General features: G+C 45.5%; 3 protein-coding genes across 4 annotated transcripts in view; 1 reads left to right on the forward strand and 2 right to left on the reverse strand.

Moving 5' to 3' along the window:
* LOC113015903 (ephrin type-B receptor 4-like) overlaps positions 1-1,812 on the reverse strand; it is a 36,095-nt gene extending 34,283 nt beyond the window's left edge. Inside the window, exon 1 of the mRNA XM_026158276.1 lies at positions 1,699-1,812. Within this exon, the coding sequence (XP_026014061.1) occupies positions 1,699-1,807 (109 nt within the window). The 5' untranslated portion in view covers positions 1,808-1,812. The remainder of the gene's footprint in view (positions 1-1,698) is intronic.
* A 4,541-nt stretch (positions 1,813-6,353) lies between these two features.
* Positions 6,354-9,224, reverse strand: psmb6 (proteasome 20S subunit beta 6). The gene is made up of 7 exons (XM_026158856.1): positions 9,005-9,224; positions 8,419-8,486; positions 8,270-8,335; positions 7,093-7,158; positions 6,882-7,011; positions 6,621-6,765; positions 6,354-6,541 (listed from the first exon to the last, which is right to left on the reverse strand). Exons 1-7 carry the CDS (start codon positions 9,146-9,148, stop codon positions 6,414-6,416), a joined length of 747 nt encoding a protein of 248 aa, XP_026014641.1. The 5' UTR covers positions 9,149-9,224; the 3' UTR covers positions 6,354-6,413.
* trappc1 (trafficking protein particle complex subunit 1) lies at positions 8,448-10,972 on the forward strand. Of its 2 annotated transcripts, none has more exons than XM_026159078.1 (5): positions 8,448-8,511; positions 9,742-9,840; positions 9,925-9,995; positions 10,083-10,221; positions 10,792-10,972. In XM_026159078.1, exons 2-5 carry the CDS (start codon positions 9,742-9,744, stop codon positions 10,918-10,920), a joined length of 438 nt encoding a protein of 145 aa, XP_026014863.1. In that variant the 5' UTR covers positions 8,448-8,511; the 3' UTR covers positions 10,921-10,972. The 2 variants fall into 2 exon arrangements, with proteins under 2 accessions (XP_026014863.1, XP_026014853.1); XM_026159068.1 differs by lacking the exon at positions 8,448-8,511 and adding an exon at positions 9,290-9,362.
* Positions 10,973-12,055: the final 1,083 nt, after the last annotated feature.

Below are 12,055 nucleotides of genomic sequence, written 5' to 3' on the forward strand. Positions count from 1 at the left end.
CTGGTTTAGGTTTTTTGGGGCGTCAACAGGCGCTCTGGAAACAGCAGCTTCTCTGATCACATGACCGCTTTATCAGGAAAACTAAACCGTGTCACATTTAGCCTGGCTGGTCCTAATAAACCGGCGAGCTTCTGCTCTCTGAGCTAACACAGCCTGAAAGTGCTAACGCTGATTTGTTATCTCCAGATGGCCCTGAAGCTAAAAACTGAATTTAAACACGGTGGAGTCGCGTGATGACAGAAGGATGATTGTTTTTACTGCTGCTCAGACACAGCACTGAACGTGTAAGAGGATTCCTGATCAATAACCAATAAATCCTCGAATCAGCTGCAGTAAAAAGCTCCAGAGCTCTGTCTGAGCTGGGCTGGGCTGATCTGTGGCCACATCAGCCCAGGTGGGAGCTCAGCTCAGCCTGGGCTCCTCTCACGTTAGAGCTCAACAACAAAAACCAGAGAAACGCTGGAGCCGACTGAGCGCGCTCAGACAGCGTCCTGCTCGGTCACAGCCGATGACAGGCTCACGGTAAACTGTGAGTGTGCGCTCTCAGAGACTACTGATTTTTTCTGTTTATTTCTCAGTGAACAGGATGCTTCCTCGTTTCTTATCGTTTTATTCTCACGTGTTTATTTATTTCCCCCCGTGTTTGCTGTCCTGATGTCTGATTGGCTCTTTTAGATTTTATCAAGATGTAAATAAAACACGTTAACAAAATGTTTGACACTTTTATAAAAGCACAAAAGTTTTCAGTTTAAGTTTTACTGTAACGCACAAAATATAAAAGGTTGGATTTTTGAGTGAATCTGATTTCTAATCTGATCAGCATAAACATTTCTACACACTTTATCTTCTAAACAGCAACTTTAAGTCACAGTTGAGATTTTTCTCATGTTTTACGTTTGTGTTGTGTTAAAACTAAAACAGTGAGAACACAAACACGTTCAGCTGTTTCCACCTAAAGCCTCAAACTGTCTGCTGTTCTGTTTTCCTCGACCTTGACCTTTGACCTGCCGTGTGTCCCGCTCACAGCCACAGCTAACATGTCATTACTGTGGAGGCTCCTTAGAATGAGTGAAGAAGTAAACCGCAGAGCCACAACAACACAACAACAGCCCTCATCAGACCCTCAGAGCCACACGGCTCCACGCCGTCGCCCTGCAGAGGCTCACAGAGGCGGGGAGGCTGACCCGCAGCCTCGGTATGAGCAACGGACCCAAGCAGTTAGTCAGCTACTCATGAACATGCAGGTAAAGGTGTGCACAGCTCACTACCTGCACCTGCTTACAGGCACAAGCTCTCCTCACTGTGCAGTGTCACAGGAATCCTATTTATCATAAACCACGGGGTCAAACCCTGAACACAGACCTGCTGATGGGACAGACGGAGCGAAGAAACCCGAGTTTACTGCAGTAAAGACGGATTTCACTGCCGCTCAGACTCTGCTGCAGTAAAAGCACGTCAGTCGTACATTTGTGTACTTTTGTGTGAATATTTGTCAAACTTCTCTGAGCTGAATGTAAAAACGTATTAACCACAGAAGAAGAAGAAAGGGGTCCGGTTTCCCCTCCGAGGTGTGTGACTGAACCTCTCTCTGAGGATCGATGTGTCTGGGTCTCTAACATTACGTCATCGTTTCTGGGCCGATGCAGTCTGATCGATCAGCAGCTGTGGTCGATAACGAGTGTATTGATCAGTACTCACCTTCCTCCGCCCTGCAGGAGCCCAGCAGCACCGCCAGCAGCGGGAGGAGCAGCAGCCCGCGGCAGGAGGAGGCCCGGCCGTGGGCCACGGGGCCCCGCTGAGCCCCCATTACTCCGTCCCCATTACACCTATCGATCACCGATCACTGACGTCAGCTGGGCTCGGTCTCCGCCGGCCGCGCGCGCCTCATTGGAGCCGAAAAGTTCGAGAAAAAGAAAAAAGTCCTCAAAGTGTCCAAGATGGAGGCCGGAGGGAGTCACGGCACCCGGCTCCTTCAGCCGCTCCGAGCTCTCAGCCTGCTCTCTGCTCCCACCCGGCTCCCCCTCATTCCTCCATCCCCTCCTCCTCTCTCCTCCAGCGTAGAGCAGCGGGGCGCGGCTGCCTGCGAGGCCGTCTGAGGAGCAGCGAGAGGCGGCTTGGAGAGCGCACAGGGGTCGGTGGGACAGCTGGAGGTGGGGGTCCCGAACCACAGACACACTCACACACGCCAAGCCGCAGTTACAGTCACACGGACACCGCGGACACACACTCTCGGAGCTCACACCAGCGCTCCCAGTGCTTCCAGTCTGCGGCTCCAGCTCACACGCGCACAAAAAGTTGAGAACAAAAGCTGCTCCAACTTTCTGCCTCCACCTCTGGATGAGACCACGCCCACACACCCGCAGCCGCAGTGTGAGTGGCTGAAGGAGCCTGCCATTCCAAAGGGGGCGGGGCTCAGCGAAGACAGTCTGTGAAGGAATGTGGAGAGAACGTGTCTGCGCATGTCTGTTTTTGAAGCCTGGAGACCAACTCGACCAAAACCTTCAAATTCCTTAAAAAAGCAGGGACGGATCTATACGCGCGGCAATGTGCCCGATCTGTGGCGCTTAGCGCGAAGTGTGTAGTTAGTGTGTTGTTTTTTGTAGTTTGTTGTGTAGTCACTGTATTGTTTCGTGTGACAATGAGAGTAATAATGAATGTCACAAAGCAGTGTAAACTGTCTCCAGGTCGAAATCCAGACTGTTGTCAAGGTTTATCCCCGTGGTGTTCTCCTGTGTCCTGTTTTTACCGGCACACATAATTTGTGGGCATCTTATCGTGACACCTGATTGTTTTGGTTTAGTTTTAGTAGTATTTTAAATGGTTGTACAACAAACGGAAGATGCATTGGCTGCATGTTTAGATAAATAGCTGTTTATAAGCTTATTTTTTACCAAAATGTGTGCAGAAAATAATTTACTAAACATGTGGTTTTTACAAAACATATAACTGATAGTAGGATTTTATGTTTTTGTGTGATTTCACATCAGTTGTGTTACTACAGAATGTCAATAAAAAAAAACAACTGAAAATTCAGACACGTGAGTTTGAGCCGGAAAGAATGATCCCAAGCAAGGCAGCGGAGAAAGGATAAGATACAAATGGAAATCAAAGCGAGTCAAAATGGCCAATTATATTCTGGACCTCAGAGGGTTCATCCAACAAATCCTGACAAATTTGGCTTCAAATTTTGTTCATGACATCTTTTGTTTTCAAACAAAAAAAGGTGAAACTTAAGTGAGACTTGTGTTTGTAATGAACCGCCCCATGGCTACATGTTTATTTATTATACAGGCGACACAGTAAATACAATGAAAACTCACATGTTTAATTTAACTGAGATGTTCATTCATGTGAGCTGAGAAAATAGACTGTATTTATATCAAACGTGTAAACCTACTGCACTTGAATCATTTTAAACACATGTACCTGCACATGTGTGTTTTTTAAAAGCTTTCATTTTGCCACCCTAAGAAAATTTCTCTAGTTCAGCTCCTGAAAAATTAAAGAAATTAAATAAAATATGAACAAAATGATCAAACCAGCTTTAATGAAAGTCTAAACAAATCATATTTTCTGTGTTTTAATCTGTCTGTTGTCTTTGTAATCAGGGCTGAATCATCAGTTATAAAAAAAGCTGATGAACACACATGATACTGACACATATCTGCATCACTGTGCTCCGCTTTATTACTTTATTACACATTTATTATACATTTATTACACTTTGTCTTATTTATTCCTGATGGTTCTAATCAGTGGTCAGTACTCTTGACAGTGGGAAAAAGTCACATTTCAGCTTGACAAGAAGTCCTGTGTGTGTGTGTGTGTGTGTGTGTGTGTGTGTGTGTGTGTGTGTGTGTGTGTGTGTGTGTGTGTGTGTGAATGTGAGTGTGTGAGAGAGAGAGAGAGAGACTGTGTTGATGTTGTTTCTGGTTCGTTTTCTCCACATTAAAGATAAAACAGCAGAAACTGAAGCAGGGTTCCTCTCTCTCTCTGTGGGTGTTTGTTATGTAAATGTCTCTCGTCCTGTCTGACAAACTGAATCCACACCTGAGGAGGAGGACACTCCTCAGCAGCCATGCTTTCACTCTCAGGTAGTTTCTGACCTCCTGCAGAAACAGTCACACCTGCAGTGACTCCCCAAACATGGAGGGAAGGAGCTGCACTGCCTCCTTTATTGCATTCTTCAGCTGAGGAGACACTGGAGCCTCCTTTAGGGAAGGACAGGAGATAAATCTATCCCATAATCCTCAGCGGCACGGCCTCGGATTGTTCATGAAAACGAACATCAGCACGACTGTTGAAGAGTTTCCAGCAGTTTGTTGTGAGGAGGAGGTGAAGTGTTTTCTGGATGTTTGGAGTTAAACTGGTCAGACTGGTGAGGATCCAGGTTTCCGTTTTAACTGTCACGTTAAAGGGGGCGGGGTTACAGTCAGGCTGAACTTTCTCACCTGCAGCTCCATGAAGACAGGTGAGAGCGGGCGAGAGACATTCAGTCCCGACAGAGAGAGAGAGAGATGAAAGGAGGCCGAGAGCTCCTCTTTCTCCCAGTCTGAGGACAAAAGACAGAGTCAGGTGTCCTCCTCCTGCTGCTGCTGCTCTTTGTTTCTGCTCTTTGTCGGCAGAGGTGTGAACGGCCTGGAGAACAAAGCAAGGAGAGGAAGAGGAGGAGGAGGAGGAAGGATGGAGAGGAGAGGAGGCCTGTGGGAAACTGTCACCTGACTGACAAGCGGACACGTCTGACAGACAGGTGAGAGTCCCGCCCCCCAGTGATGTCACAACAGCGGAGGAAGACACGACGATTCAAAATGCAGAAATAAAAATGATCTTCAATTAAATTAAATTGAAAAGGTGAAAAACAAAATAAAATGAATTTAAAATGACAAAAAAATATAGCAAGAGAGTCGAAATTAAAAAGAATTCCTAAAATAAAAAAAAGTCAGATAAATCAGAAAAATCAAGAATTTAAAAGTTTAAAACCTAAAACTTAATATTATCAGAAGTGAAAAGAAATAAAATCAGAACTGCAGAAAAAAATGAAACAGAGAAATTTTTAAAATAGCTAAAAATGATTGAAACAAATAAGATAAATAAAAATAAGGGATTAGTAAATAACAACGAAAAAGACAGAAAAACTATCATGAAAAAGACCAAATATTATTTATATTTTATTTTTAATTAGTGGAAAAAATATTAAAAAGGTTAAAAAATATAAAAATCATAAAAAGTTTTTTATTTAAAAAAAGAAATGAAACAATTAAACTGTACACAAATTTAAAAAAAACAAAATTTAAATAGAGGTAATATAAAATATGTACTTATAAAAAAACAAAATGGGAAACACAAAACGCAGAAATAAAGTAAAAATAAAGAATAAATAAATACTAACTGAGAAAAGGGATTTTTTTAATTAAAAGAAGAAAAACAAAAAAAAGAAAATGATTTAAAAAAATCATAAAAAATAGGAAACGTTTAAAATATAAGATTAAAACCCACCTGGAAATAAAAACAAATAAAGTAAAAAGAAAAGATCTAATAAAACTTTTGCTAAGCAGAAACTGTAACGACCTCAACACCGGCGTGAGCAGCACGAGTCCGTCAGAGCCTGAGATGGTCTGAGCGTGTGCAGAGGAGGGATGGGGGGGTGGAGGATGAAGGTGGAGCTGCAAGCAGGGGAAACACAGGAAGAGCTCAGATTCATGGGTGAAGGAGGGTCGCTGAGACGGAGAACATCCACTTTCTTATTCCTTAATAAAGAGTCCAGGTGAAAAAGTGGACTTCACGCCTCCCCTCTCTCACTCAGTAACAGTGAGTGTCGGTCGTCCCATGTGACCTGGCAGTGGAAACGTCCCTCCAGCCTTTGGTCTCCTCTCGCAGCAGATCAGCCACAGACGACACTTCAAAGTAACAACACTGACAGTGGCCTGTCGCTTCATCACGGAAAACGTTTAAGTCACAAAAGGCCAACTCAGCTGTCGAGCACTTTAAGACAGTGGGTAGCTGCACTTCCTGTTGCACAGCTTGAAGCGTTTCTAAGCGCCTCCATGAAAGGCGACTTTTTTAAACTCCTTTATTTCTGTAGACAGACGGACAGACGCCGGTCTGCGCGGACACATTAGATAAAACCTTCAAAGCAGCGCTCAGAGAGGAGACTCAGGCTGTGCCACACCCCCTGAGGATCTGACCTTTGACCTCAAACTTAAACCCAGAATCGCCCTGACTGTAAGCACTCAGCTCACTGCTGAGTCTGTGTCTCCCTCTGCTGGACACTCGGGGAACTGCACCCACAAAGTGACCCATGGTATTGGTGTGATTGATCTGTGGTTATTTTAGCATCAAAGAGACAACGACAGTGAAGAGACAAAATGAAAACTTTATTAACATAACAGACACGTGATTGGAACGGAGCACGCTCAGTGTGTGGAGAACTTGGGCAGCTGGTTTCCCAGGATGACGCGTCGCTCCACCCCCTCCTCCGAGATGCTGGCCAGCCTGACCACGCCCCCGCTGGAGCCGTCCCGCTCCATGGCCAGAGACAGAGCTGAGGAGAGACAGTGAGTCAGCGAGACGGTTGTGGAGTGCAGCTCCCAGCATGCCTTGCAGCAGCGGCGGTGCGTTACCTGCGGCGGTGATCTCCATGCACTGCTCTTTGTTCATCCCGGGTTTGTAGTTGGCGTCCATGAAGCCGTAGATGTAGGTGCTGCCGCTGCCGCCCACCGACACCGGCTGCCTCACCAACATCCCACCAATGGGGACGCTGTACACCTGAGACAGGTAACACACAGACGATGCTTTACAGTCTGCAGGGTGGAAACAGCACCATCTGCTGGCCACACAAAGGACTACACCAGCACATGTGTCCAGGCGGTGTGCGGTCTCACCTGTCCGCCCTTCCTCTTGTCCCAGCCTGCCACCAGGATCCCAGCTGTCAGCTCCTCCCTGTAACGGTAGCAGCTCGCTCTGAACAGATTGGCTGCCGTCTCCACCAATGGGGGCTCGTCCAGCTCGATGCTGTGGGCGGGGCCAAAGACACAGGTGAGTATTGGCCTCACCTGAGCTGACAGGAAGGCTGTGCAAAGCTGTGTGTGTTACCTGTGGAAGCCCAGCTGGTAGGCGACGACCTCAGCGATGGCCTGAGTATCAGCAGCTGATCCAGACCTGCAGCCAGAACACAAACATGACGTCTGCTGAGGAGCCGCTCATCAGGAGGGCAAGAGTTTCTCAGACAAGTTCTCAAGGTGCTACAGAAACATCAGGCATCTCAAAGGTTCAACAGACCCCCCTTCTTCAAATCCGACAAAGTGGTGTCAAATGTTTGTGCCGCTATCATTTTAAAAACATTTTAGAAAGAACATTTCTACAGAAAGTTGGTGCGTATCAGTCGGAGCCCAATTAAAGGCCATTTAGGTTCTGCTGAACGTGCACTCCTGTTCATTTTATACAACTTGCTGGCCCACGTGCTAATGTCAGTTAATATTAGCATTTCAGCTAACTTTGATGTAAAAGCTACAGTTCACTTACTATTAGCTTAATGTTAGTTAACCTGTTAACATGCTAGTGATAACCCACATGCTACCATTAGCAATAATTAGCCTTTACCCTGCTGGTACCACACTAGATGGAGTAACGTAATATATATAATATATATATATATATATGTATATATATATATATATATATAAAAAAATAAACACTTACCTTTTCACCCACACAAGACAATGCAACAGATAGAAAGACCTTCACTAAGGGCCTGCAGGGAAACCTACAATATTTTGGAAATTTCCATCACATTGAGCAAAGACAGACAAACTATCTGTTTTTGTAAGCCGTTTGATGCTCCAACCTGAGGCCTGCTGGACCTGACTGGTCAACAGAAACTGCAATTCGGGCTCGACTGATACGCACCAACTGGCAGGCCCCTTTAAATTTCTTCAGAAAAGTTCTTGTTAATATTATTTAAGATGATAGTGGCACAGAAATTTAATAAGAAGCCCAGAGATCCTAAACTTGGTCCCAGGCTTTAGATCCCTTCATGTCTCTGTGGTTTTCAGGGTTGCTAAAGCGGTTACTTTGTGTTCCTGCAAGGCTACAGAGTCCCTAAAAAAGTCCTGAATGCAGACTGTGGGTTTCTGTGAGGACTGCTGATTCTAACCTAGTTTATTTTGAAAGACTGAGCTTCCTGAGATTAAAAACATAGATGTTTTATTCTGAAAGGTTTTCTGTGCTCTGATTAGAGTTCCTGTGATGGAGCCCAGTGAGCAGGACTGACCTGCAGCAGTAGATCTTGTCGTGGATGCGAGTCAGTTTGTCTGTGACTCTGTTGGCGATGTACGCTCTGAAACAAACACACACAGACAGGTGAGGTTAAAGGAATGTTTCCTGCACTCATCATCACGTGTTCAGTGTTTGTTTTCTCACCCTGTAGTGGTGCGAGAGTCGGCCCCGATCACCACTCCTCCGTCATACTCCACGGCCATGATGGTGGTCTGACACACGACAACAAACAAACAGGTAAACGGGCTGATAAACACCCTGCACTCATTATCGGACAGCATCTCTCCTGTTTAAACTCTCAGCTTCATCACCCTCCGTGTTCCTCCTCCTCAGACTGTTAAATGACTCCTTTGTCGGGTGAGCTCATTATCGCACAAGCCATTTAAGCCACATTGAAAACGCTCAAGTGAGAAAAACAAAGAAATGTTAAAGTCTGTCCCATAATGCAACCATAGCGTTAGCCAGCTCTCCACGCGTCCCTGTAGTTATTTAAATATCTTTCATCAACCACCCGATACACGTGTGTCTCCGCGGACTCTACCCCCCAGTTTAGCCCGGTCAGGTCCCGCTGTGCTCCGAATCTCCTCACAAACACAGCTACCGTTAGCCGCTGTTAGCTGCTGCAGAACTGCTGTCTCATTCAGCCGCTACCTGCCGTTTAAAGACGCTCCACCGGGACCGAACCGGGCCTGGTTCGGTCCGGCCCAACACCACAGCTACACGTACTTACCCCGGTGCTGACTTCCTGGCGGGTCCAGTCCGGGACCAGGTCACTTTTGGACGAAATTTGCTGGCCGAAGTACGGCATCATTACCGGTGCTGCCGCCATCTTCTCTCTATGAATAACTGGACTCAGTAGAGGCTGTCCGCGCATAAAGCCTAACAATATTTTATTTACGCTATTAGCGGAATATCCATGTTACAAACCAACTCGCATATGATTAAATTACAAGTTAGATTTAATAACTCAACCTTCTTTCAATTCAGAGAGTCTAACTTAGCTGTATAAATTTCCTCGAAACAGTTTTATTCGGGCACTTAAGTGAACAGCTCTGCAGTTGGGGTCCTGCGAGAAACAGGAAGATAAGGTAAACACTGAGCTGGATTAGAAAAACGTCGACTAAACCTGATTATAACGACTATTTTAAAACATTTAACGTGTTTTTCTCCGTTAAATGGAGTAATTAAACATATTAGAGAAAGCTGGTGTGTTTAAATGAGGTTAACCGATAATTTAGTGGCTGTTGTGTTACGTCTCAGCATCGCGGAGGACCAGACTACAATAAAAAATGTGCAATTTTATCCCTGGTATTTAAAACTTTGCAGTAAAAAGATTACCCACGGGACAGAAAGTAATGTTAACACTTTTTATGTTGTGGAGGAGTTCGTCTTTGATTCGGCATACCCCGAGCCACTGAGTGATCATCGGTGGATGTCTTAATTGATTTGTGATCGGCTGTGTTGCAGATGACGGTTCATAACTTGTACATATTTGACCGCAATGGAAACTGTTTGTATTACAACGAGTGGAACCGCAAGAAGCAGGCGGGCATCTCCAAGGAGGAGGTGAGCCTCAAAACCAATCAGCAATCAATAAATCAGACACGGAGAGTGTGTGTGAAGGAAAGGTGTGTTTATGTGTGTCTGCAGGAGTTCAAGCTGATGTACGGGATGCTCTTCTCCATCCGCTCCTTCGTCAGCAAGATGTCTCCTCTGGACATGTATCCTTCACATCACCTGTCAATATGTCCTCCTGATAGTCTGTCTGTCCACCTGTCCTCCTGTCTGTGGTCCTTATCTGTGCTCAGGAAGGAGGGGTTCCTGTCCTTTCAGACCAGTAAGTATCGTCTTCATTACTACGAGACACCGAGCGGCCTGAAGTTCGTCTTGAACACCGACCTGTCAGTGACCAACGCCAGGGACACACTGCAGCACATCTACAGCAATGTGAGACACACACACACACACCTACCTATGAGTGGGTTCATCTATAGAACCAGCAGGCTGAACTGCAGCTTTTCGTTGAATTATGTGACATTTAATCTGCTTTCTCAAAGAATCTTTTAAGAGTTGAAGTTGGAAAATGAGAGAGAACAACACGTTGAATCATGGTTATAATATAAACAGAAATCTGCTCGTTCTATAACGGCCATCAGGATTCGGTCCATGAGAGACCAGAGATTATCACACCGAGGCTGAACTAAAATGTTTTTTTTACCCAGAATTCATTCACCTGAAGGGTTGAGCTGACAGATTTCATTCGTCACATATTAACGTTTAATTCTTTAGTTCAGATCTTTGTGTGTTACAAACTTTACTCTTCAAATGTTGACGTGTGTTTTTTTTAATCTTGTCAGTTTGGTTTTGTTCTGAATCCAAAGGGACGGGCTATAATATTAATAATAATCATCTGTGAGCTGCTGTTTTCTGTCTGTGGAAGTGTTGCAGGCTTTATTGTGAAAGAGACTTACACTGTGTGTGTGTGTGTGTGTGTGTGTGTGTGTGTGTGTTTGTCAGCTGTACGTGGAGCTAATCGTGAAGAACCCGGTTTGTACATCCACGCAGACCTTGGAGAGCGAGCTGTTCAGCAGCCGACTGGACGCCTTCATCAGAGCACTGCCGTACTACAGCCCACGAGCCGCCTGAGCGTCTCACACACACACACACACACACACACACACACACACACACACACACACACACACACACACACACACACACACGTTCACAGTGAGAGTTTAATGTATTTATTTTGTTCTTTCATGTCCTTGGCAGGAAGTTTTTTTTATCTGTTGAATCAAACGTATATGAAGCCACTCTGACCTTTGACCTTTAATAAAAGCAGCTCTGTGGAACTTCCTGGAAACTGTCGTTACTCTCTGCTGATGCTCACACCCGGAGTTTATGATGATGTCTCTGCAGTGATCCCTGTGTGCACAGTGCTGAGGGTTTAAACTGTGCTGACTGGGTGGTACCACTGGGGGGCGCTGCTGCTGGCTGTGAGCTCACGAAGTGCAGCACAGCAGATAAATTGAGCCTTTGTGAACTCTGCAGAAGTACACTGCCTGAGGGAATTACCCAGAATGCATAGCGCAGACTTGCCCTCTGACCCTCGTTATTGCGTGTAGCGTTATGTCTGTCACGTCACGTGACTCATAGCCTGTGTGAGGGATGTGAGTCTGTGAACATCCTGCTGATAAACCCAGAGTTTGATCCTGTAACAGCTGAAGAAATCAGTGTGAATGATGGTGGAAGCGCTCGTGTGATCGACCCTCAGAAACCAGCTCTGATTGAACACACACAGTTAACATGTGAGTGATGTAACTGGCCTGAGGTCTGCTGACTGATTAACAGCTGGATTCAGTCTGAGCTGACCCCGCCCCCTCCACATGCTGTCCTTCAGCTGTAGGAAGCAGCTCCGATACCGGAGTCTCCATCAACACCTGAACACTTCGCCTGACCTGCTGAACACACGACTGTGGACAAAGAAGGCCTGATCAGTCAATCAATCAGAAACAACCTGCTGAACCGCCTGACTCATCAGACAAACACACAGCTTCTATCAGATGCTTTTGATCATTTTTCAAGTGCATTGTGGGTAATACAAGCAGAGGCAAAAATTAGGCGGAGCCGCAGATGAAGTGATGACATCATCATGATTGGAGTGTGTGTGTGTCCACAGTGTAATCTCTAATCCCACTGAAAAACATACTGCCAACAAACAGCTGGAAACACACACGTTGGTCTTTGCATACATGTGAGGACCATCTTGCAAACAGTC

Source organism: Astatotilapia calliptera, chromosome 3, assembly GCF_900246225.1.
Source record: "Astatotilapia calliptera chromosome 3, fAstCal1.2, whole genome shotgun sequence".
In the NCBI taxonomy this organism is placed as follows: domain Eukaryota; kingdom Metazoa; phylum Chordata; class Actinopteri; order Cichliformes; family Cichlidae; genus Astatotilapia; species Astatotilapia calliptera.